This window comes from Saccopteryx leptura, chromosome 7, assembly GCF_036850995.1.
Source record: "Saccopteryx leptura isolate mSacLep1 chromosome 7, mSacLep1_pri_phased_curated, whole genome shotgun sequence".
Taxonomy (NCBI): Eukaryota; Metazoa; Chordata; class Mammalia; order Chiroptera; family Emballonuridae; genus Saccopteryx; species Saccopteryx leptura.
In genome coordinates, this window is record NC_089509.1 from 87,669,480 (window position 1) to 87,696,256 (window position 26,777).

At 44.2% G+C, this 26,777-nt stretch overlaps 2 protein-coding genes across 4 annotated transcripts in view; one reads left to right on the forward strand and one right to left on the reverse strand.

Annotated features, from left to right (window-relative positions):
• The window catches only part of CASP8 (caspase 8), a 35,543-nt gene extending 15,345 nt beyond the window's left edge, over window positions 1-20,198 (forward strand). For all 3 annotated transcript variants that reach the window (XM_066345785.1, XM_066345786.1, XM_066345787.1), the window contains 6 exons: window positions 4,461-4,569; window positions 5,856-5,994; window positions 6,900-7,009; window positions 10,890-11,031; window positions 15,785-16,286; window positions 17,501-20,198. In XM_066345785.1, the coding sequence (XP_066201882.1) occupies window positions 4,461-4,569; window positions 5,856-5,994; window positions 6,900-7,009; window positions 10,890-11,031; window positions 15,785-16,286; window positions 17,501-17,636 (1,138 nt within the window). In that variant the 3' untranslated portion in view covers window positions 17,637-20,198. The remainder of the gene's footprint in view (window positions 1-4,460; window positions 4,570-5,855; window positions 5,995-6,899; window positions 7,010-10,889; window positions 11,032-15,784; window positions 16,287-17,500) is intronic.
• A 910-nt stretch (window positions 20,199-21,108) lies between these two features.
• The window catches only part of FLACC1 (flagellum associated containing coiled-coil domains 1), a 28,150-nt gene continuing 22,481 nt past the window's right edge, over window positions 21,109-26,777 (reverse strand). Inside the window, exons 12-15 of the mRNA XM_066345886.1 lie at window positions 25,221-25,283; window positions 22,131-22,224; window positions 21,911-22,016; window positions 21,109-21,232 (exon numbers count right to left, since the gene is read on the reverse strand). Coding sequence (XP_066201983.1) covers window positions 21,109-21,232; window positions 21,911-22,016; window positions 22,131-22,224; window positions 25,221-25,283 — 387 coding nt within the window. The remainder of the gene's footprint in view (window positions 21,233-21,910; window positions 22,017-22,130; window positions 22,225-25,220; window positions 25,284-26,777) is intronic.

The window sequence follows — 26,777 nt, forward strand, 5'->3', positions numbered from 1 at the left end:
GCCCCTCTCCCGGCTCCGTGCTCCTCTCCCGGCTCCCCGCCCCTCTCCCGGTTCCGTGCCCCTCTCCCGGCTCCCCGCCCCTCTCCCGGTTCCGTGCTCCTCTCCCGGCTCCGTGCCCCTCTCCCGGCTCCGTGCTCCTCTCCGGGTTCCCCGCCCCTCTCCCGGCTCCGTGCCCCTCTCCCGGCTCCGTGCCCCTCTCCCGGCTCCCCGCGCCTCTCCCGGTTCCCCGTGCCTCTCCCGGCTTCGTGCCCCTCCCGGCTCCGTGCCCCTCTCCCGGCTCCGTGCGCCTCTCCCGGCTCCCCGCGCCTCTCCCGGCTCCGTGCTCCTCTCCCGGTTCCCCGTGCCTCTCCCGGCTCCCCGCCCCTCTCCCGGCTCCCCGCCCCTCTCCCGGTTTCCCGCTCCTCTACCGGTTCCGTGCCCCTCTCCCGGCTCCGTGCCCCTCTCCCGGCTCCCCGCGCCTCTCCCGGCTCCGTGCGCCTCTCCCGGCTCCCCGCGCCTCTCCCGGCTCCGTGCGCCTCTCCCGGCTCGCCGCGCCTCTCCCGGCTCCCCGCGCCTCTCCCGGCTCCGTGCTCCTCTCCCGGCTCCCCGCGCCTCTCCCGGCTCCGTGCTCCTCTCCCGGTTCCCCGCGCCTCTCCCGGCTCCCCGCCCCTCTCCCGGTTTCCCGCTCCTCTACCGGTTCCGTGCCCCTCTCCCGGCTCCGTGCCCCTCTCCCGGTTCCCCGCCCCTCTCCCGGCTCCGTGCCCCTCTCCCGGTTCCCCGCCCCTCTCCCGGCTCCGTGCCCCTCTCCCGGTTCCCCGCCCCTCTCCCGGCTCCCCGCCCCTCTCCCGGTTCCGTGCCCCTCTCCCGGTTCCGTGCCCCTCTCCCGGCTCCCCGCGCCTCTCCCGGCTCCGTGCCCCTCTCCCGGTTCCCCGCCCCTCTCCCGGCTCCGTGCCCCTCTCCCGGTTCCCCGCCCCTCTCCCGGTTCCCCGCGCCTCTCCCGGCTCCCCGCCCCTCTCCCGGCTCCGTGCTCCTCTCCCGGTTCCCCGCGCCTCTCCCGGTTCCCCGCCCCTCTCCCGGTTCCGTGCTCCTCTCCCGGCTCCGTGCCCCTCTCCCGGTTCCGTGCCCCTCTCCCGGTTCCCCGCCCCTCTCCCGGTTCCGTGCCCCTCTCCCGGTTCCCCGCCCCTCTCCCGGCTCCGTGCCCCTCTCCCGGTTCCGTGCCCCTCTCCCGGCTCCCCGCGCCTCTCCCGGCTCCCCGCCCCTCTCCCGGCTCCGTGCTCCTCTCCCGGTTCCCCGCGCCTCTCCCGGTTCCCCGCGCCTCTCCCGGTTCCCCGCCCCTCTCCCGGTTCCGTGCTCCTCTCCCGGTTCCGTGCCCCTCTCCCGGTTCCGTGCCCCTCTCCCGGTTCCGTGCCCCTCTCCCGGTTCCCCGCCCCTCTCCCGGCTCCGTGCCCCTCTCCCGGTTCCGTGCCCCTCTCCCGGCTCCCCGCGCCTCTCCCGGCTCCCCGCGCCTCTCCCGGCTGCCCGCCCCTCTCCCGGCTCCCCGCCCCTCTCCCGGCTCCCCGCGCCTCTCCCGGCTGCCCGCCCCTCTCCCGGCTCCCCGCCCCTCTCCCGGCTCCCCGCCCCTCTCCCGGCTCCCCGCGCCTCTCCCGGCTCCCCGCCCCTCTCCCGGCTCCCCGCCCCTCTCCCGGTTCCCCGCCCCTCTCCCGGCTCCCCGCCCCTCTCCCGGCTCCCCGCGCCTCTCCCGGCTGCCCGCCCCTCTCCCGGCTCCCCGCCCCTCTCCCGGCTCCCCGCCCCTCTCCCGGTTCCCCGCCCCTCTCCCGGTTCCCCGCGCCTCTCCCGGCTGCCCGCCCCTCTCCCGGCTCCCCGCCCCTCTCCCGGTTCCCCGCCCCTCTCCCGGTTCCCCGCGCCTCTCTCGGTTCTGTGCTCTTCTCCTGGTTCCCCGTTCCTCTCCCAGTTCCGTGCTCCTCACCCAGTCTCCAGGGCCTTTTTAAGGAATTTTTACAGAAGGCATCAATTAATCCTAGAAAACAACACCCCTAGTTCTAGGAAGGCTGGAAGATCTCTTCTTGTGCCCACTGTCTTGGTCTTCTGGTGGTTGAGTTAAACTGAGAGAAACTGCCAATGCCAGACAATGACCTGTACCTCTTTGTGGCAGGGCGGAGAATCCTTAACAAGGGCAGACTCTGTTAAAATATTCAACATGTTAGTTTGAGAACAAAAGATCAACACAAGTACACTCTACTGCTTGTTCATCCTTGTTGATCATTAACTAATAAAATATATGATAGTGTGGTCACTTTCCATTTATAAGAAAACACTAGGTATTAAAATTTTCAAATTATAACTGCTACCTATGAAATAAGTATCTCGTAAACTATCCAGGCTTATTTCTAGACAATGATGGTACAAGAATACCAATAGGTTTCACTAATGAGGAAAAGTAAAGGGCAAAATACCTTGTAATAAAGTTTAAAAGGATTGTCAGCCAGGAGCGTGGAGGTTACTAGTTCAATTCCCCAGTCAGGGCTCATTCAGGAGACTTTTAATATTCCTGCCTCTCTCTCTTTCCCTGCCTCTCTCAAAAAAAAAGAAAAAGAAAGAAAGAAAGAGGGAGAGGGAGGGAGGAAGGGAGGAAAGAAAGAGAGAGAGGGAGGGAGGGAGGGAGGGAGGGAGGAAGGAAGGAAGGAAGGAAGGAAGGAAGGAAGGAAGGAAGGAAGGAAGGAGGGAGGGAGGGAGGGAGGGAGGGAGGGAGGGAAGGAGGGAGGGAAGAAAGGAAGGAAAAAAAGAAAAGAAAATAGAAGAGAAAGGGAAAAGAAGAGAAAAGAGAAAGGGAAAAGAAGAGAAAAGAAAGGGGAAAAAAGTTAAAAAGGACAATAGCTTCTGATTGGACCCAATCTTGGCCAAAGTGGGAAAGCTTTAGTAACTATTTTTAGTGTAGAGATTCCATGAGAAGAAGGATGAAGCTGTTGATAATACTGAATAACTTGTTTCTATACTACTTTTATTTTCAAACTTTTAATTTTCTAATTTAACTTCGAAGTTAACATATCTCTCCATTAAAGTTGTTTGCTTTATATCATAAGAATGAAAGGTTTTCTGACTTATAAAACATTCCTTTGTTCATTGGACAAGCATATCCCAAAAGCCTGTCATAGATTAAGAAATAATAATGCCTTGTACTGAGCACTTACTGTGTTGCCAAATATTGGTTTAAGCACTTCAAAAAAATTTATGTAATCTTCAGCATATTCTAATGGCATAAATATAGAATTACCTGCAGTGTGCAATGAAAAAAAATGGTGTAACCCAGGGGTCTCAAACTCGCGGCCCGCCGAACAATGTTGTACTGATTTTTTTTTGTTTTCAACTGCAGTGAGAAAAGTGTTGCGTAACAGTTGCCTTTTGTAGACCTAGTGCGGCCAACGGCTGTGATCTTGCTCTGCAGCCCACATGCTGAGTTGAGTTTGAGACCCCTGGAACCTGTCTGAAGTCATACTGCTCATAGGTGGTAGAACCAAAGTTTCAATGTCATTAGTCTGGGTTCCTTGCATTTAAACACTGTACCTATGCCTGACCAGGTGGTGGTACAGTGGATAGAGCATTGGACTGGGACAAAGAGGACCCAGGTTTGAAATCCCAAGGTCGCCAGCTTGAGCACGGGCTCATCTGGATTGATTGTGGGTTCACCAGCTTCAGTGCGGGGTTGCTGGCTTGAGCCCAAAGGTCACTGGCTTGAAGCCCAAGGCCGCTGGCTTGAACAAGGGGTCACTCACTCTGCTGTAGCCCCCTCATCAAGGCACATATGAGAAATCAATCAATGAAGAACTAAGGTGCCACAACAAATAATTGATACTTCTCATCTCTCTCCCTTCCTGTCTGTCTGTCCCTATCTGTCTCTCTCTCTGTCACAAAACAAACAAACAAACAAACAAACAAAAAACACTGTACCTCATAACCCTCTGAGCTTTTGGCAACAAAAAAGGCATTGACCTTGCTCTCAGGGAGCTTGGTCAGCTTTATAAACAAACAATTATATGTGTTACCCATTGGGTGGTACAAAGGATATCCCGAGTGGGGTGAATGCAATGCTTACAGTCACTATAGGCAATGCTTGGGGGGGGGGCACAGAACAGAAGGGTGAGAAGCAGGGTGTGGGAGATGTTTGGAGAAGAAACGGTGAGAGGGTAGTGAGGAGTGATGAGGAGGCAGGCTGGGCTCCACTCACTTGGGTGTTCAGCCTTCCTACTGAAGGCAATGGCTCAGAGAAGGCCGACAAGTGTTAATTAGGAAGTGATGATGATTTGCATTTTGAAAAACATAATTTCCAAAAACAAAACTTTTTCATTGTAACCAGATCTTGAAAGTGAAGACATAGGAAAACCACAATTCACTTATCTGAAATTAACTGAAGGCCTCCTCTCTGTATATCAAATGGGAAATTATTTAAGAAAACATTTCTCAATTGTTTCCATTTCCCCCCACAGGGTGATGCTTTTCCAGATTGCAGAGGAAGTAATCGTTTCAGGCTTGAGGGACTTTAAATTTTTTTTGAACCAGGAGATCCCCAAATGTAGACTGGATGATGATAACATGGTAAGACCTGGTGTCATGCCAAGATTCAGTCTTGAGGAAGAGTCAGCCAGTGGGGATTTCTGACACTGAGCGGAGGGCTACTCTAGTAAAAGCAATCTAAACTCGCATTTTTTAACATGGGTAGAAGAAGAAAGCTAGCTGTCAGGCATGAATGTTGGAGTTGCGATTCTTTTGTATACTGTGAAGTGCTGCTTGCATTAATTACCGGAAGCAAGGCAGTGTCAGGAGAAAAGACGAAGGCTGGTCGTGGGGACAGAGCACAATGTAAGACCCTGCAGAGCCAGGAGAGACAGTGGTGGGCCTGAGATATTTTCCCCACTTCTGAAAGAACCTGGGACCTTAAACTCTGTGTGTATGTGAACGGTGTGTCTGTGTGTGTGGTGTGGTGTAGTGTGTGTGTGTGTGTGTGTGTGTGTGTGTGTGCGCGCGCGCGCGCGCTTATGTCTGGTTCAGTTTTGCGTGCCTGTGGGTGATGTGGTGTGTGCGTGTGTGTGTTTAAAGCCAAAGGAAATTTTGGGTATGAGGCAGTTTCCAGGGATGTCACCATGGGAACCATGGCTGTCTCAGCCATGCACCTTGGGCTGTTTTGGGTTTGTTTGTTTTTTGTATTTTTCTGAAGCTGGAAATGGGGAGAGACAGTCAGACAGACTCCCGCATGCGCCCGACCGGGATCCACCCCGCACGCCCACCAGGGGCGATGCTCTGCCCACCAGGGGGCGATGTTCTGCCCCTCCCGGGCATCGCTCTGTTGCGACCAGAGCCACTCTAGCGCCTGGGGCAGAGGCCAAGGAGCCATCCCCAGTGCCCGGGCCATCCTTGCTCCAATGGAGCCTTGGCTGCGGGAGGGGAAGAGAGAGACAGAGAGGAAGGAGAGGGGGAGGGGTGGAGAAGCAGATGGGCGCTTCTCCTGTGTGCCCTGGCCGGGAATTGAACCCAGGACCCCTGCACGCCAGGCCGACGCTCTACCACTGAGCCAACCAGCCAGGACCTGTTTTGGTCTTCATGCAAAGGTGTTCACCGGCAGTTTCAGCACAGAGCCTGGGTCCTGGGAACAGATGTAGCTTCTCCTCTGTCTTCTCACTTCTCTATTTTTGGGTCAGAAAACACAGAATTGCCCTTAGAGTAGTATATCGGCCTTGTAAAACTAGCATGTCCTCTCAAGAGGATACGTTTGGGGGGCTAGGGTATGCCATTGGTTTGGAGAAAGTGAAAGTTAAAAAAAAAATCTATTCTAAAACTCAATATGGCCCAATTCCATCTTCCAACTTTATTTCTCCTCCCTCTAGACCTTGCTTGATGTTTTCATAGAGATGGAAAAGAGGGCCATCCTTGGGGAAAGAAATTTGGACACCCTAAAAAGAATCTGTGACCGAGTCGACAAGAGCCTGCTGAAGAAAATCGCTGATTATGAAGAATTAAGCACAGGTATGAACAACGTGATCACTGTGAATCAGCAAAATGTATTCTGAAATTGACAAATCCCTCTCTGTCACAATGTTTTCGATCAAAACTGTGTGTTTCCATTTTAATTCAGAGGGTAGAATGAGCCTTTGTCTAAGGTTCATAAATAGCTGAAGTCAAACCAATGAATCATTGTAGTAATTCATAAAAATGTATTGTGGACACACCAAAACAGTTTATAAACTGGAAGCCCTCAAAACAAAACATGGGATGAGGCTCAAGAGTATGTTGTTATAAAGCAGCTTACATAGTGAGAAAGCAGGGACTGTTTATTCTTCACGGTGATTAGTTATAATGTTAGAATTTTCTTAAATGATAGGGGACGCTCAGTGGTTACCTCATATCAACCTTGGAAAAAACTTCAAGTTTTGCTCATGATTTTCAGAGGCATAAGCAAGGTCAAGTTAGTCTTGCAAAATAAGCTAAATTAAGCTTTGCTCGTATGATTATATTGTTTTTGTCTGCTCAGGGAGTTTTTTTTAAATTTTAATATCTTGAATTTTCAAGTGGTAATAACTGGAGATGTTTTCAAGACCCATTTAGCTAATTTACTCTTTGATATCCTCACTGCTTCCTCTCTACAACCTTCTACCATCCATACCCACATCTTAATGGGCCTGCCACCTAATATTAGGATGAGGGTTCGGTGGCTACATGTTATCACCTTCTCTACACAATGAAAGGTGTGCAGCCTCTGGCCAGCAAGTTTGAAATAGATATAGAGTTAGTCAGTAGCAACAATTTTACTTCTTCTGTGAACTGCAAGGATATTATGTTCTGTGAATTTTCTTTTTAAAGGGGACTTTGTGTTGTCCTAAATTCTACATGTTTCTTTACTAAAACACCTTCTCTGCCATATCTCATTCCAGATGTGTCTCAGTTGCCCATAGATGAGGGATTACGTAAGATGCTGTCAATATCGGACTATCCAAGAGAACAGGACAGTGAACCACAAGAACAGGACAACGAGTCACAACAAGTATGAGGAAACCCCTCATTATTTCTTTTCTCTACATTGCAAATCCTAGTTATTGTATTCCTTAGCCTTTTTAGCTTCCAAATAAGCTAGTAAGGGGAAACTTAGTGACTATTTTAAGAACTATAGAAAAAATTCACAGAAGGACAAGTCTGAAGTGTGACTTTTAATTTTAAAAAAAATGTAATCTCTCGGGTTTCTTATGTGTTAACTTTTTATTTTTAAACCAAAGACAAAAGACATTGTAACAGTTGGAGGGCAGAGGGCTGAGAAGTCTCCTTCCTAACCTTCTCTCAGCAGCTGCTTCAGCCTGAATGGGAGAGGCTTTGGGGGGAAGAGTGCAGCAGAACGGGAAAGAGCAAAGCCTTTTCTTCTAGCTTGACATTTCAAAACTGCTTCTCCTTTGTGATTAGTGTAGTAGGAAATGCTCATAATCTGCCATCTCTGCGTTCTCACCTCAGTGTGCTGGTACAGGAACTGCCTTTTTAGACATAATCACTTCCGTTTATGTAACCTTCAGCAGTTCACCAAACACGTTCTGACTCATTAGCCCATTCACTCCTCGCTGTGGCAGGAAGCAGAGGAAACCCTGAACATGACGAGTCCTTCAGGAGGCTTGAATTTTTTTTTTTTTAATAAATTTTTATTGATGTTAATGGGATGACATTAATAATTCAGGGTACATATATTCAAAGAAAACATGTCTAGGTTATTTTGTCATTAAATTATGTTGCATACCCCTCACCCAGAGTCAGATTGTCCTCCGTCATCCTCTGTCTAGTTTTCTCTGTGCCCCTCCCCCTCCCCCTAACTCTCTCCCTCCCTCCCTCCTGCATCCTCCCTCCCCCCACCCCTGGTAACCACCACTCTCTTGTCCATGTCTCTTAGTCTCGTTTTTATGTTCCACCAATGTATGGAATCATGTAGTTCTTGTTTTTTTCTGATTTACTTATTTCACTCCGTATAATGTTATCAAGATCCCACCATTTTGCTGTAAATGATCTGATGTCATCATTTCTTATGGCTGAGTAGTATTCCATAGTGTATATGTGCCACATCTTCTTTATCCAGTCTTCTATTGAAGGGCTTTTTGGTTGTTTCCATGTCTTGGCCACTTGAAACAATTTCCTACTGGGCTCCTGAGCAAATTACCAGACCTCTCTGTTGGAAAATCAAGGAATAACCAAAGTCATGTAGCACTTTACAGAGTAAAGCACTCTACAAGTGAGTGAAAGAGAGATTAGCTCCCTGACCAGGTAGCTCAGTTGGTTAGAGCATTATCCAGGTACGCCAAGGTTGTAAGTTTGATCCCTGGTCAAGGTATATATAAGAATCAATCGTTGAGTGCATAAACAAATGGAACAACATATCAGTGTTTCTCTTGCTCTTCTTCCCTCTCTCTCTAAAATCAATCAATAAATAAAGAGAGATTAGGTGACTTGCTCAAAGTTTTAAGGTGAAATGTTGGGCCTCCCTCCTCCAACCCTTTCCTTTATTTGGAGAAACTGTATGGATTTCCCAATAAATGCTGAATGTTTCAGCGTTGGGAAAATCAGGACAGCCTAGGGCCACTTCTAACTGACAATGTCAGGTACTAGCATCTGGACACTGTCACCTGCGGCATAGCCAGGGCGTGCCTGACCAGCACATCTCTTGCCTCTAGTCGCTGTAGTCCTGAGATCCAGATTAATCCATCATCTTTAAAAGTCCTGGGACAGTCTGTCATGTGTGAAGGGCAAGCCCTCAGCTGTTAGCCCAGAAACATGGATGAGTGGAGTAGATAGCCAAGGAAGTCACAAGGTCACGGAAGGGCAACCCAAAGACATCCCAAAGACATTCACTCATTGATTAGCAACTCCTGATAGAGCTCTCCTAAATCAATAAATGCTCATTCCTGACACAGATGCCATATGCCTTGAGCAGAAATGAGAAAAAATAATACATTATAATGACAACATTAATAATAGTGCAGAGTGCTCAGGAGACCCAGGTTGGGACATTGACTTTAAACACTGAAGGTAAGGTGGAAGTCTGGGGATGCCATGTGAGGAGAAGGGGGAGAAACCAGCTAGTGTCTGGGGACCCTGTGTGAGGAGAAGGGGGAGAAACCAGCTAGTATCTGGGGATCCCGTGTGAGGAGAAGGGGGAGAGACCAGCTAGTGTCTGGGGACCCCGTGTGAGGAGAAGGGGGAGAAACCAGCTAGTGTCTGGGGACCCCGTGTGAGGAGAAGGGGGAGAGACCAGCTAGTGTCTGGGGATCCTGTGTGAGGAGAAGGGGGAGAAACCAGCTAGTGTCTGGGGATCCCGTGTGAGGAGAAGGGGGAGAGAAGGGGGAGAAACCAGCTAGTGTCTGGGGACCCCGTGTGAGGAGAAGGGGGAGAGACCAGCTAGTGTCTGGGGATGCCGTGTGAGGAGAAGGGGGAGAGACCAGCTAGTGTCTGGGGATCCCGTGTGAGGAGAAGGGGAAGAGACCAGCTAGTGTCTGGGGACCCCGTGTGAGGAGAAGGGGGAGAGACCAGCTAGTGTCTGGGGATCCTGTGTGAGGAGAAGGGGGAGAAACCAGCTAGTGTCTGGGGATCCCGTGTGAGGAGAAGGGGGAGAGAAGGGGGAGAAACCAGCTAGTGTCTGGGGACCCCGTGTGAGGAGAAGGGGGAGAGACCAGCTAGTGTCTGGGGACCCTGTGTGAGGAGAAGGGGGAGAGACCAGCTAGTGTCTGGGGATCCCGTGTGAGGAGAAGGGGGAGAGACCAGCTAGTGTCTGGGGACCCCGTGTGAGGAGAAGGGGGAGAGACCAGCTAGTGTCTGGGGACCCCGTGTGAGGAGAAGGGGGAGAGACCAGCTAGTGTCTGGGGATCCCGTGTGAGGAGAAGGGGGAGAGACCAGCTAGTGTCTGGGGACCCCATGTGAGGAGAAGAGGGAGAAACCAGCTAGTGTCTGGGGATGCCGTGTGAGGAGAAGAGGGAGAGACCAGCTAGTGTCTGGGGACCCCGTGTGAGGAGAAGGGGGAGAAACCAGCTAGTGTCTGGGGATCCCGTGTGAGGAGAAGGGGGAGAGACCAGCTAGTGTCTGGGGACCCCATGTGAGGAGAAGAGGGAGAAACCAGCTAGTGTCTGGGGATGCCGTGTGAGGAGAAGAGGGAGAGACCAGCTAGTGTCTGGGGATCCCGTGTGAGGAGAAGGGGGAGAGACCAGCTAGTGTCTGGGGACCCCGTGTGAGGAGAAGGGGGAGAGACCAGCTAGTGTCTGGGGATCCCGTGTGAGGAGAAGGGGGAGAAACCAGCTAGTGTCTGGGGACCCCGTGTGAGGAGAAGGGGGAGAAACCAGCTAGTGTCTGGGGACCCCGTGTGAGGAGAAGGGGGAGAAACCAGCTAGTGTCTGGGGATCCCGTGTGAGGAGAAGGGGGAGAAACCAGCTAGTGTCTGGGGATCCCGTGTGAGGAGAAGAGGGAGAAACCAGCTAGTGTCTGGGGATGCCGTGTGAGGAGAAGGGGGAGAGACCAGCTAGTGTCTGGGGATCCCGTGTGAGGAGAAGGGGGAGAGACTAGCTAGTGTCTGGGGACCCCGTGTGAGGAGAAGGGGGAGAAACCAGCTAGTGTCTGGGGATCCCGTGTGAGAAGAGGGAGAAACCAGCTAGTGTCTGGGGATGCCGTGTGAGGAGAAGGGGGAGAAACCAGCTAGTGTCTGGGGACCCTGTGTGAGGAGAAGGGGGAGAAACCAGCTAGTTTGTTAGGGGAACAATGTCATGTTGGATTGAAGCCATGGAACAAGCACTTACAGTTTACTCTGGCTTAGGGGACAGCCTCACCTTGAACCAAGGAGTTGTTTGTTCACACCTCAAGTGTTTGACCCCCAGAGTCAGTTCCTGCGTTGCATTTTTGTTTTTCAGACGTTGGACAATGTTTACCGAATGAAAAGCAAGCCTCGTGGTTACTGTGTGATCATTAACAATTATGATTTTAGCGTAGCACGGGAGAACGTGCCCAAACTTTGCAATATGAAGGATAGGAGTGGAACAGACTTGGATGCAGGTACAGTAGAACCCAAAAGAGAAGTAAACTATTTCTAATACTTAGTGTTTTTTTCAAAAGGGGAGAACAAAACCTCTACCGACAGGGCTGCGTGTTTTAAGAAAATGAAGATAACCACATTTTCTTGTGGAGGTGAAGAAATAGTTTTATATATTTGTTAATTGCTTTCCTTTTAAAAGTAAATTTAAAAAATTAAAGCAATGTATACATAAAAATAAACTATTAAATCTTACGAAAAGGCTTATACTGAAAAGCAGCAATAAGCTTTGCTTTCAATTCAACTAAATGAATAGTGCTTCTGTAGACTGTGTTAGGTATTACGATGTGTGAAAACATTGCCTTGGTGTCAAGGCCATTTATAGAACTTGCATTTATAATAGAGTGCAGCAGGCCTGACCTGGGTGGGTCAGTGGATAAAAGCATCGCCCTGAAAACACTGAGGTCGCTGGTTCGAAGCCCTGGGCCTGCCTGGTCAAGGCATATATGGGAGTTGATGCTTCCAGCTCCTCCCCCCCTTCTCTCTCTCTCTCTCCTCTCTCAAAATTAAATAATAATAATAATAATAATAATAATAATAATAGAGTGCAGCAGAAATCGTGAGTCCTCAACAGAAATAGCATTTTTTTTTATATATAATTTTATTTTTTTAATGGGGTGACATCAATAAATCAGGATACATATATTCAAAGATAACAAGTCCAGGTTATCTTGTCGTTCAATTATGTTGCATACCCACCACCCAAAGTCAGATTGTCCTCTGTCACCTTCTATCTTGTTTTCTTTGTGCCCCTCCCCACCCCCTATCCCTCTCCCATTCTCCCCTCCCCCTCGTAACCACCACACTCTTATAAATGTCTCTTAGTTTCACTATTATGTCCCACCTACGTATGGAATAATACAGTTCCTGGTTTTTTCTGATTTACTTATTTCGCTTCGTATCATGTTATCAAGATCCCACCATTTTGCTGTAAATGTTCCGATGTCATCATTTCTTATGGCTGAGTAGTATTCCATAGTGTATATGTGCCACATCTTCTTTATCCAGTCATCTATTGATGGGCTTTTTGGTTGTTTCCATGTCCTGGCCACTGTGAACAATGCTGCAATAAACATGGGGCTGCATGTGTCTTTACGTATCAATGTTTCTGAGTTTTTGGGATATATACCCAGTAAAGGGATTGCTGGGTCATAAGGTAGTTCTATTTTCAGTTTTTTGAGGAACCACCATACTTTCTTCCATAATGGTTGTACTACTTTACATTCCCACCAACAGTGTATGAGGGTTCCTTTTTCTCCACAGCCTCTCCAACAATTGCTGTTACCTGACTTGCTAATAACAGCTAATCGAACAGGTGTGAGGTGGTATCTCATTGCCGTTTTGATTTGCATTTCTCTAATAGCTAAAGAAGATGAGCATCTTTTCATATATCTGTTGGCCATTTGTAGAAATAGCATTTTTAAACGTTAAACTGGACAGAATTTTTTTCGCTCAGCCTATCTGAACAAAGATTGACAATTTACAAGTTAAATGAAAATATAATTTGCAGCATGTGAACATAGAAATAGCTACAACTAAAAGTAATAACTGCAATAATACAACCCAATAATTTTGATATCAAGAATTTTTATTTGATCAAATAATTTTTGAAAGTTTTTTGTGGGTGATCATATCAGGTTATGACTTATTTTTTAAGTGGAGTAAAGTTTAGAAAAGTAAGGTAGGCTGACTTTAATCATCAAGACTGTTGAAAGTCTCTGTTAACATTTGGTTATTCAAGCAAATCTATTCTATGATTTAAAAAAGCTGCAAAGCTAGTCTGACCAGGTGCTGGCACAGTGGATAGAGTGTCAGCCTAGGAAACTGAGGACCCAGGTTCAAAACGCTGAGGTTGCTGGCTTAAGATTGGGCTCACTTGCCTGACCAGGTGGTGGCGCAGTGGATAGAGGGTCGGACTGGGATGCGGAGGACCCAGATTCGAGACCCCGAGGTACTAGCTTGAGTGCGGGCTCATCTGGTTTGAGCAAAGCTCACCAGCTTGGACCCAAGGTCGCTGGCTCGAGCAAGGGGTTACTTGGTCTGCTGAAGGCCCACAGTCAAGGCACATATGAGAAAGCAATCAATGAACAACTAAGGTGTCGCAACAAAAAACTAATGATTGATGCTTCTCATCTCTCTCCGTTCCTGTCACTGTAAAAAAAGATTGGGCTTACCAGCTTGAGCACAGGTTTGCCAGCTTGAGTGTGGAATCATAGACATGACCCCATGGTCGCTGGCTTGAAGCCCAAGGTTGTTGGTTTGAGCCCAAGGTCATTGGCTTGAGCAAGGGGTCACTGGCTCAGCTGTAGCCCCCTGGTTAAGGCACATATGAGAAAGCAATCAATGAATAACTAAAGTGCCACAACTACAATTTGATGCTTCTCATCTCTCTTTTTCCTGACTGACCCTGTCTGTCTCACTAAAAAAAAAAATCATTCATCATCACACATCTTTGTACTGAAGAAAAGATTTCAGGCCTTTGATTTCCATTCACTTACTAGCATTTTTATTCAAATAATACTTGATTATATTTCTGGCATTTTATCAAATGGTACAAACTTGCAGTTATGTAGATTGAATAGAGATCTAATGTACAACTTGATGACTACAGTTAATATGTATTGAATACTAGAAATATACTAGGAGTATATTTCAGGTGTTCTCATCACACATATACATACACATGGTAACAATGTGTGAGAATATGTTATTGGCTTGTTTATTGGAATCTTTTTATTATGTATATCATCATGTTGTACTTCTTAAATATAAACAATTTTAATTTTTTTTAAAAAGGAATCAGACAGGCAGCCAAGACATTGAAAGATTTTGACTATAGATGTATGAATATATTTGGAGGGGGGCGGCAAATAACATTAAGCACATAGAAAACAGCAATAAAAAAAAAGTGTGATTACTAATTCTGGGAAAGACAAAACTTTAATAAAAAAGCATAATTAGCCTGACCAGGCTGTGGTGCAGTGGATAGAGCGTCGGACTGGGATGCGGAGAACCCAGGTTCGAGACCCCGAGGTAGCCAGCTTGAGCTCATCTGATTTGAGCAAAAGCTCACCAGCTTCAACCCAAGGTCACTGGCTCAAGCAAGGGGTTACTCAGTCTGCTGAAGACCCACGGTCAAGGCACGTATGAGAGAGCAGTCAATGAACAACTTAGGTGTTGCAACGAGCAACGAAAAACTAATGATTGATGGTTCTCATCTCTCCATTCCTGTCTGTCTGTTCCTGTCTATCCCTCTCTCTGACTCTCTCTCTCTGTCTCTGTAAAAAAAATTAATAAATAAAATAAAATAAAATAAAATAAAAAAGCATAATTAAATAACATTATGTTTAAATAGTACTAGGAATACAAACATTACTGATGATTCAACTAAAAATTGTAAATAATAGTATAAGAGCACCAAAGACTCATCACCCATAGTAAGAATTCAATACAAAAGATAAAAAGTAATCAGTGAATAAATAGCAATGTACCTACTAAATTTATTATAAAATGGAATAACAAAAAATAAAATAGTTAAAAGTTGAAAGTGGTTGCCTTCATGGAATATGGCTGGTTAATTAGGAGGGGTAGAAAGGGAATAGTCATTTTGTAATAGGTCTTTCAGTTCTACTGGAGTTTTTAAACATTCATATATTGTATTTTGATAATTTTGAGAGGCTTGGGAATAAAATAAGTACAGATCTTTTGTTCAATTTGGGGGGGTTATTTTCTGATTATGTAAGTAACACAATTAGTTTTTAAGTTGGTTTGATAGTACACCTAAATAATAGTTTATTTATCTTATAGACTAGTTGAGATAAGACAACAGGCCAATAATAGTATTCACCTTTTTTTTGAGTGAGAAGAGGAGAGAGAGAGACAGACAGACAGACTCCCGCATGTGCCTCAAAGGTGGTCCACTGGCAACCCGTCTGGGAACAATGCTCAAATCAACCATGCTATTTTTAGTGCCTGAGGCTGATGCTTGGAACAACTGTGGTATCCTCAGCACCCCATGTCAACTGAACAAATCAAGCCACTAGCTGCATGAGGGGAAGAGGGAAAGAAGGGAGAGAGGGATGATGAGAAAAGCAGATGGTCACTTCTCCTGTGTGCCCTGACTGGAAATTGAACCCAGGATGTCCATACACCAGGCCGACACTCTGTCCACTGACCAAACCGGCCAGGGCCTCTCCTTTTTTTATTTGCCTCAGACATTTTTTCAGCTGGTAGCAGACAGTATTAGAAGCTTATGGAATCCAGCCACTAATATAGAAATTCTTGTTTTTAAGTTCTGGTTCAAATTCTTATCTGATCAATGTTCTCTTTAGCTATGGTCTGTGGTCTGGTATTATTGTGGTGTAATATGACTTTTTTTTTTTTTTTGCTTTGAGAGAGAGAAAGAGAGAAAGGGAAAGAAAGAGAGGAAGGAGAGTGAGAGGCACCAACTCATAGTTGCTTCATTGATTGCTTCTTGTACATGCCTTAACCAGGGGGTTCAATCCAAGCCAACAACATTGGGCTTCAAGCCTGCGACCTTTGGGCTCAAGCTAGCAACCTTAGGATCATGTTAATGATCCCTCACTCAAGCCAGCGACCCAATGCTCAAGCTGGAGACCCTCAGGTTTTGAACTGGGAACCTCGGTGTTCTAGGTCAACATCCACTGCACCACCACCGGTTAGGTGTAATATGACATTTTGTATTTCATTTTTCAGATGCTTTGCGCAAGACCTTTAGCGAACTTCATTTTGAGGTAGTGCACTACAGAGACTGCACAGCACAGGAAATCTGTGAGATTTTGAAAGACTACCAAAGGAAAGACCACCATGACAAAGACTGCTTCATCTGCTGCATCCTTTCCCATGGAGACAAAGGCACAATCTATGGCTCCGATGGGCAAGAAATCCTCATCTATGAACTGACCTCTTACTTCACTGGTTTGAAGTGCCTGTCCCTTGTAGGCAAACCTAAAATCTTTTTCATTCAGGCTTGTCAAGGGGATAACTACCAGAGAGGTATAGCTGTAGAGACTGACTCAGACGAGAAGGAAACCTATTTAGGAATGGATTCATCATCTCAGAAGAAATATATCCCAGATGAGGCTGACTTTCTGCTGGGGATGGCGACTGTGAATAACTGTGTTTCTTACCGAAATCCTACGGAGGGAACCTGGTATATCCAGTCACTTTGCCAGAGACTGAAAGAAAGATGTCCTAGGTAAGTCTTGCCTACCCAACCCTTGATTAATCTACAAATGTCTAGCTGTGGGTCGCATAGCTATACTTTCCAGGTCAGTTGCAAAGTGGGAGAGAGGACAAGTCGTAACATCTTTAGTTCACACTAGAAAAAATGAGATACTTAGTGAGCAGCTTCTTTTTTTAGCACCTCAAAGGACAATCAGGTTATCATATTGCTAGGAAGGATGGTGAAGTCATATAGTTCAGCTCTGTATTTAGGCAGAAACATCACTGCGCCAACTCAACTAAAAAACTTCCAAGTTTTCCAAAAAGGCAGTAACCCCTTTCCATGTTTAACATCTTCCAACCCTGTCAAAACTTCTATACTAGTTAACCAACCTCAAACCAGCTGGTGTATTATGAGAGATAAATACCAAAGAGTAGAAACCCTTTATAGTTTTACTCATTTGGCCTGATTTGAAGCCATAAGATGTAGGAAAATATTCTTTTCTCATTTAAATACCTTACGTACTCTTTAGTTAAATTATGGTTTTATATGTCACAGTTCACCCAAAGGCACACAGAAGTGAGAGGTGGATAGAAAGGAATCTTCTGCAGGTTCCTTCCAGTTCTATATCATTATGTTTTAAGTGTATGAAGAGAGAGCTTTTTCTATGGAAGATAGTGAACCATAACATCAACACAGTGTTTTTATTTTGTGATTAAGACCACGAATTCTGCAAAGTTCTGGGTCATTTGCAGAGGTGGATACACAGTTTGCCCAATTAAACTGACTAGAGAGGCTGGTGAGAATAGGGTGAGGCGATTGCAGAAGACATTAGATTTTCACTTGCCTGAAGTTCAATAGCATCATAGATGAACTCACAGAAGCAATGTCCATTTGAGGCAGAGGAAATTGGGGGGCATTGAGGTGATTATGGGGGCAGGTAACATAGTATATGGAGTAGAGTGAGGTATAAACAGATTGGGAGGGGGAGAAACCAAATCTGATGTTCACACTGAGGTTTCTGACGGACTAGAGAGATCTTGAGTAAACCTAAGATAAGGTGCTAAGTCCTGAAACAACTCCTTGACCCGAAAAGCTGTGGTAAGTGTTGGTTTAGCAACTTACTATTTCAAATGCCTGATATTTTGATAGAAATAAGTTACTACCATAAGCACAGCAGGTGAAAGGGTTTACCAGCTGTTTCTCCTTCAAAGATGGTCACAGTGTTGTTATATTATGTTTTTCAGGGGTGATGATATTCTCACCATCCTGACTGAGGTAAACTTTGAAGTGAGCAGTAAGGATGACAAGAAAAACCTGGGAAAGCAGATGCCACAGCCTACTTTCACTCTGAGGAAAAAACTCGTCTTCCCTCTTGATTGATATGTAACACTATGCTTAATTTGTTAATAAGATGCTGCTATTCTACTTTCCGTTTTATGGCAGGAAGGGGAGAGAATGGAATCAATTGAAATTGATTGCTTATAGAAATTCAAGCCCTTTTAATTTGATAAAAAGTTTTTTAAAACACCACAGTAAATAAACAAGGCATAGTAAATTTAAAAGAAATGTAACATCATAATGGTTTGAAAACAGTGGCAGAATGCACTTCACATATCTCTCATCTGCTTTCAACCCATAATTATTTAATTTCCTTCAAATTGTTAAGAATTGTGTCTGATTTGGTTTTGTACTTTCAGTCTCTCTCCCTGTCATCTTCTACACTAATCTTCAATGCTTTTTTGCTTTACTATTTCTAGCAATGCTATTATTAACTTCATGGATGTAAGAAATTAACAGGAGAAAAAAATCAACTTTCATACATACACACAAAGTTCATAGAAACATGAGACTCAAAGAAATGACCAAATCATGCAGATTATATACCTTTTAGAAACAGTAACAAAACACTTGTGAAAAACTTACAAACCAAAAATGGTTAGTAAATTAGTAAGGAAATAGTAAGTTTTGCTTACACAGCCTTCTTGTCCCTGAATTCCCTAGCTCTGGTATTAAGTGTGCCTTCTCTCCTCTTTGTACAGGGAGGGTGCCTTCCACATGGGAGAATTATTTCCAGGACTCAGGGGAATAAAACAAGGTCAGACTGTCTATCTTGCACTGGCTCAAATAACCTTAGTTCAAAATAATTCATATGCCTTGTACCCTATAACAAGTTTCTTTAAAATACAAATTGGAATATGTTATTTCTTACATCTTATTGCTTACATATATAGTATCTGTATATGTTTGATTTGCTTTTTTTTCTAGCAATGCTATGCTTCTTTCATGCTTTTAAATGTATAATTTCTTTATATACAGTGTATTCATAAAGTCATGGTGCACTTTTTTTTTTCTTTTTGGTATTTTTTTGAAGTTAGAAACGGGGAGGCAGTCAGACAGACTCCCACATGTGCCCGACCGGGATCCACCCGGCATGCCCACCAGGGGACAATGCTCTGCCCATCTGGGGCATTGCTCTGTTGCAACCAGAGCCATTCTAGCGCCTGAGGCAGAGGCCAGAGAGCCATCCTCAGCACCCAGGCCAACTTTGTTCCAATGGAGCCTTGGCTGCGGGAGGGGAAGAGAGAGACAGAGAGTAAGGAGAGGGGGAGGGGTGGAGAAGCAGATGGGCACTTCTCCTGTGTGCCCTGGCCGGGAATTGAACCCGGGACTCCTGCACGCCAGGCCAACGCTCTACCACTGAGCCAACCGGCCAGGGCCCATGGCGCATTTTTGACTGGTCACAGGAAAGCAACAAAAGACGATAGAAATGTGAAATCTGCACAAAATAAAAGGAAAACCCTCCCAGTTTCTGTAGGATGATGTGGCAGCATGTGCGCATGCACAGATGATGACATAACACCATATATACAGCAGAGCAGCCCACGGCCATGCCAGTCGAGATGTGGACAGTACAAAGGAAAGTTCAGTGTGTTCTGTGGTTCACTAAATTCAAATCCGTGACCAAAGTGCAACGTGAATATCGGCGCTTTTATAACGAAGCGCCACCACATAGGAATAACATACTCGGTGGGTTAAGCAATTGAAGGAAACCGGCAGTTTGGTGGAGAAACCCCGTTCTGGTAGGCCATCAGTCAGTGATGAGTCTGTAGAGCAGGGGTCCCCAAACTATGGCCCCCGGCCACATGCGGCTCCCTGAGGCCATTTATCCGGCCCCGCTGCACTTCTGGAAGGGGCACCTCTTTCATTGGTGGTGAGAGTGGCGACGCAAAGCGTGGCGGCGCTCACATACAGTACTACTTCCGGCGACATGGGATGCAGGCATCAGGGCTCCAGAAGCACATCATATCACTTGTTACGGCTAGCAGTGACAAATATGGAACCGGACATTGACCATCTCATTTAGCCAAAAGCAGGTCCATAATTCCCATTGAAATACTGGTCAGTTTGTTGATTTAAATTTACTTGTTCTTTATTTTAAATATTGTATTTGTTCCCATTTTGTTTTTTTACTTTAAAATAAGATATGTGCAGTGTGCATAGGAATTTGTTCATAGCTTTTTTTATAGTCCGGCCCTCCAACAGTCTGAGGGACAGTGAACTGGCCCCCTGTGTAAAAAGTTTGGGGACCCCTGCTGTAGGGGCTATACGGGATAGCTACCTAAGGAGCCCTAAAAAATCTGTGTGTGAGCCCACATCGAACTGCACTGAATAGGTATGAAACTGGGAGAGTTTTCCTTTTATTTGGTGCAGATTTCACATATCTATTGTCTTTTGTTGCTTTCCTGTGACCGGTCAAAAGTGCACCATGACTTTATGGACACACTGTATTTGTTTACTTAAAATATTTAGGAATTATTTTATTTTTTAAAAGCTAAATTAAAAAACAGTTTTTCAAAAATATTCCTAATAAAATAAATTTTAATCTTATTTGTTCAATAAAATTTAATTATGAAATCAAATTTAATAAAATTTGTTCTGAGAGATTGTTTTGCTTGTTTTGTTTTTTGCCAATGGCATCTCACAGGTGGAAAATGTTTGGATCACAGATATGTTTTAATTGAACCTCCGAATGTTGGGTACACGATTGTATTTTTTTTAAATTGTTGTTCCTATTTAAAAATTGGGAAATGTCACATAAAAACCAGAATATCTTCTTTTGAAAAAAGCAGACTATTTGACCACATTGACCCCATGCTCCTGTATGGCAACAATGGAATGGGTTCTCTCACTGCCTCCGCACCGCAATCCCCTCCCCTGAAGCTGCTGCCGATTACCTATCAGTGTGTTTGTGGGGTTGTTTTTTCTTATGTCCAGCCCACTTCACTTATTTATGTTGCCTGCCCAGTGGGAATTTGAATTCTAGCAATGGTTTAGAGAAGGTGGCAAGAACCGGCAGAAACTATTCCTAAATCATAGGTTAGGAAATATGACTGAGAGGTGGGAGAGTGGGGACACATGTAACAAAGAAAGGTTTTTGGAATCAAACCAATACATTCTTTTTTTTTCTAGCTAAATACACCAGGGGACAAAAGGTACAATCCAGAGTATAGTCAACATTTAATAGGAAGAAAGTTTCCAGATCAGTGTCTTCATAATGAAACACGTAAAGGTAGAAGAGAAAGTAGTATGTCCAGAGGCAGCTCAGCTCCAGGTGCAGAGAACATCACTTTTCAATGAAGAGTTATGAAAAAAATCTGTCTAATTGAGATGAGAATTCAAACATTCCCAACCACTCAGAAGAAAGCAAACTGTGAAAAAACCAAAGCAGAATCAAGGTAACCCAAAATCCATACTCATCATAGGCATTTCTCAAGAAAACCTTACAAGAGTTCTCCAGGCTTACAGAGATGCTGTACCTACTACTTCTGATGAGGAACAACAATTTTTCTGCTCATAGTTCTTGTCTTTTGTTGCTACCATCTTCTGAAGTCTCAGAATTTTCCTCATAAATAGTAAAACAGGTTGATCTTGATCTATCCACATAAATTTCTTCATTCTTGGTAATTATCTTTTGCCTATGAAGAAAAAGAAGATATACCAGTACAGACCCAAAGGGGAGAAAGGGGTTTAGGATATCCAGACAAAGAAAAATGTGGTTTCGTTCTTTTACTGGGGGCAGTCTCACTTATTACTTGCAGTGGTTTGGAATTTAATGAGATACGATATTTGGGTGACCAAAATGCGTCCACATAAAGAATTTTCTACTAAACCAACACAATGAATATTTCCCTTTAGTAAATTATTGACCGAAATTTATTTCAATGATTTAAGGTGTATCTTCAGGTAACAGTAAAATTTCTGACCTGAAGTTGATTTCCACAGGGACCAAATGCAGCTGCATCTAAGGGTAAACCCGTAAACATTCATGGGCGATGGATTTAAAAATAATCTTTAGTCACAAACATGAATACGCTTAGAGAGTCTCAGATAAATCTCATGTGTCATTTTGCATAAAACCTAAGACATAATAGGTAAGGGAGAGGAGTCTAGACACATTCCCAGCACTACCTCAAATGAACTGTTTAACCATAGCAGATAAATACTGTGGCAAGCCTAGTGAATTTCTTCCTCCTTAAAGTGTCTGTGCCTTGACGTCATTAGGGGATACCTGGGTTCATCTTTACCTGTTCCCCAGGAAAACCTCACCCAATTCCCAAAGTTAAGTCAGCCATTTTTCTGTGCATCATTCACACCTCAGTTGACTGTTTTCTTCTGTCAGCTGCTGCATGGCGTATTTAAAACTCTCTTCGGATTTGGCAAGCTTGGTCTGGAGTGTTTTCTCCAGATTTCCCACCATAGCTCTCTGAAAAACATGGAAATTTAATAGCTACCTTTCCTGAACTTGAGCTAAATGACAGAGCTGCACAGAGTCCTGGGATCCTACCCCAAATCCATCCCCACTCCAGCCAGGACTCACCTCTCTCTTGAGTTCCATCTGGGTTTGGAAGAGGGTTGAGTTAAGTGATTCTAGAATCACCGCTTGTGCACGTAGCTCTTCCTCTAGGATCTGTGTAAGAAGAAATTGTTTCAGGACATCATGATAGTATCTACCCATTTATTCTCTTCTCTCAGTACTTGGATTAGAATGTGAAGCATCAACTTTAGCTACTCCCTCTCCTGCACCATTTAGTCACCATGCCCTGTGAATTCTCCCTACTCTACGTCTCACCCATCTACACCCTCCTCTACAATCTCACTGTCAGTGCCCCAGAGACAGCTCTCACCAGAGCATGCATATGTTATCACAACATCTACCAAAATCAATCATTCATTACACAAGTATTTGTTAAACATCTACTATGGATCCCAACTATATCACATTCAGGAAGAGGTGAAACTAGAGATAATGAAAAGATCAGCAGTTGCCAGGTGTTGGGAGGGGACGTCACAGATGTATAGGTGGAAAGCAGATCATTTTTAGGTCAGAGAAACTGTTCTGTGTGATACTGCAATGGTGAATATGTGTCATGATGCATTTGACAAAACCTATAGAATATACAACATGAAGAATGAACCCTAATGTAAACTATAAACTTTAGTTTAAAATTATACATTAGTATTAATTTCTCAGCTGTAACAAACATAGCACAACAATGCAAGATATTAATAATTGAGGAAATTGTGTGTTGGGGGGAGGTGTATGGGAAATCTCTGTACTTTCTGCTTAATTTTTCTGTAAACTCAACATCGCTCAAAGAAAGTAGTCTGTTAATTAGAAAGAAGAAACCACCTGACCAGGTGGTGGCGCAGTGGATAGAGCATAGGACTGGGATGCAGAGGACCCGGGTTTGAGACTCCGAGGTCGCCAGCTTGAGCTCAGGCTCATCTGGTTTGAGCAAAGCTCACTAGCTTGGACCCAAGGTCGCTGGCTCGAGCAAGGGGTTACACGGTCTGCTGAAGGCCCCCGGCCAAGGCACATATGAGAAATCAATCCATGAACAACTAAGGTATCGCAACGAAAAACTAATAATTGATGCTTCTCATCTCTCTCTGTTCCTGTCTGTTTGTCCTTATCTGTCCCTCTCTCTGACTCTCTCTGTCTCTGTAAAAAAATTAAATTTTAAAAAAAGAAAAAAGAAACTTTACTACTGTATCAGGCACTAGGAATATTATGACGAACAAGACAAATACAATTCTTACTCTTATGAGGACGCATTCTAGTGAGGGAAATATTAAAAAATTAAATAAAAGTTAACAAAATAATTACAATAATAAAGTAAAAACAAACAAAGGACGCACGTGGAGGATGCAGCATACGTGATGGGAAGGGGTAAGTGTGGGGTCTGCACTAGAAAGATGCTGAAGAGACTATAAAAATGGACCAAAGGGGCCCTGCTTTCAGGTGTCAGCCTCATTTAACTCTTACTCACCCTCCTAGCTCTTCCTATGTAATGCGAGTCCTCCCCCTATGCATAAACTCAACACGTGCCATCATTTACTGCAACTGTACTGTGCAAAACAGGTCATTTTGCATGTTATTTCATTTATTTATTCATTCAAAAATTCAGTAAATATACTAAATATCTGTGAAGTGCCAGTAACTGTTTTAGAAACTGGGTATTAGTGGTGAAGAAAACAGACAAAAATCTTTGCCTTCATTGAGCTTATCAGGTTAGATGGTTATAAACCTGTGTAGAAAAAGAAAACAGGGAAAAAGAAGTGGCAGGCAGGTTGTTGAGTGGCCCCTTGAAGATGGCATTTGAGTGAAGACCGGAAAGAGGTAAGGGAGTTAACCATGTGGATATCCAGCAAAGAACTTCCCACAACTGGGAGCTTCCTGGCCTGTGGAAGAAACAGTAAGATGTCCAGTGCCCCTGGAGTGGCATGATGGAGGGGAGCAAGCCAAAGGGCTGAGGCTGAGGGAGAGAAACACCAGCACGGGGCAGGGGGGACAACCCCCACCACCAACACAGGACTGGGAGTCCTTCCTATTCCCAGCAGCCAGGGTAGAAGGACTCTTCTAAATACACACAGTACTGGGTAGACTACTCAGAAGACTATCATCTCAGTAGTGAGGGGAAATTAGCCCTAGACTCAAGACTGCGTAATTCTGCCTAACAAAGCTTAAAAACAAAACTTGAAAAGCTCAGACTATTTCCAAGTAACTTAACTGAATTCCAGAACAAAGCTCCATAATATTTAAAAGAATACAAAAATATTCAGCACCCAACAAGGTAAAATGTACAATGGCTGGAATCCAATTAAAAATTACCAGGCATACAAACAAGAACACACACACACACACACACACACACACACACACTGATCATAAATAAGGAGCAAAATCAATTAATAGAAATAAACTCAGAAATGACACAAATGATAGAACTAGAAGCAGCTCAGGAAGCAGTCATAGAATACACTGGATCTCTCTTCACCAAAGCCCGTTCCTTTCCTTTGTAAAACGTTGCAGTCTGTTTGCCCAACAATATGGAAACCCTGCCTGGACTCTAAGGTACTAAGGTACCATTTCCTGCTTTCATAATGGTTAATCCTTTCCCAAACATGTCCATTCTGGATCCAAATTAAATTCTCAGTGAAAGAACCACAAGCTACTTTGTGGGACTGAACAGTTTCCATCCCGGTGTCCCCACATGGAAGTCTCAAAAGGAGAGGATTGCTTGATGAGGCTGTTGAGGAAGGGTACACTTAGAGTTTTAAAGACAGACTTGGAGTTCAAGTTCCAAGGGGGCAGTATTGTTTCAGAGGTTAAAGAAAAAAAAACCTGGCATTTTACTATTCAAGACCCTTTTGACATTGAAGATCACACAGTATATTGCTCGTATATTTGTTACTATCAGGCTTTAAAAAGACACCAATGCTTTGTTTTACAGATAGTTCTAAAATCCTTTTTGACTTATTGAGTCTAGCAAACTCAGCTTTAGGTCTTCTATTTTTTATGGGCCTTGGGAAAATTATCGTTGATTCAATTTTATTGAGTATATAATTTTACTAATGTATTTGTAAGATGCTAATGCCACAGAAAAAAATTAGAAAGCTTACCTCTTTGACCTTTTTTAACTCCTCTAACTGCAAGGTATCCCTTTCATGTTGTTTCAAGAGCTCCTAAAAATAATTTTATTTGGAAAAGGTCAGTAATGGGGTTCTGGCATTTCTTTTAAAAACTAGGAAAACCAGAATAGAATTCAGAACTGCAATATATTTAGCAAAGTTTAGATGTGGGCTTTATGAAGCACACACTATAAACTCATAATATCACATGTTAAAATTAAAAAATGAAAATCTCACTCATGTTCAACCTTAGTTCACAGACAAATAGTAAAAGAAATATTCTCATCAAAGGCTTTTCTTCTTAGTATGCAGATTTAATACTGTTGCATATGCAATTCCTCACGAATTGAATTTTATATTCAATGCAACTTCAGACAAAATACCAGCAGCCTTTCTTGACAATTCTAAAATCTATATATAGAAATACAAAGAATATAGAAAAGCCAAAATAATCTTGAAAAACAAGAGCAAAATTAGAAGATCTTTACTTCCTGATTTCAAGCTACAGTAATTAAGACAATGTGTTGTTGGCCCAAGTAAAGGTGAGTAATTGAACAGAACAGAATGGTGAGCCCAGCTACCCTCCTTCCCAAACACAGCAAAGACACTGAAGCAACTCAATGGAAAAAGAAAAGTGTTTTCTATTTTTTTTCTTTTAAATCATTCTGGAACAACTGGATGTTCATCTGGAAAAAATGACCTATGTCCTCTGCCTCACACACAAAAATTATTCAAAATGGATCACAGAATTATGAAAGCTAAAATTATATTTTAAAATGTCTTCATGTCTTTGGAATAGACAAAATTTTCATAAAGAGAACTCAAAATGCTGTAACCATAAAAATACATTGATAATTTGACTTTATTAAAATTAAAAACTTCTGCCCCTAGGAAGATAGTATGAACAAAATAAAAAGGTACGTGTACAGGACATTTATAACCACAGGCTGGAGACAGAATTCGGAACTCATATATCTGACAAAGAACTTGTATCTGTAATACAAAAAGTACTTCTACATATCAATAATAAAAAGATAAACCACCCACATTTTTCTAAAGTGGCAAGAGTTAAACTGACAGTTCACACAAAAAAGATGAATATAATCCAATAAGCATATAAATAATTGTCCAACATATTGAGTCATTAGGGAAACTAAAACTGTAATGAAATACCACTTCATACTCACTGGGATGGTCAGAATTAAAAGAATATCAATACTAACTGTTGTCAATGATATAGAAGAACTGGAATTCTCATATATTAAGATGCAAGAGTGAAATGGTACAACTACTGTGGAAAACAGTTTGGTAATTTCTTATAAAGTTGAATTTATACCTACCCTATCCAGTAATAGCATTCCTAAGCTTACCCAAGAGAAATAAAAGCATTTGTTAACAAAAGTACTTGTACAGGATATTTATAGAAGCTTAATTTGTACAAGTAAAACAATGAAAACAACCAAAAACCTCCCAAACAGGAAAATGGTAAATGTGCCGTGTGATATTCCTTTAAAGGAATACTATTGAAAAATAAAAAAGGAAGAAATA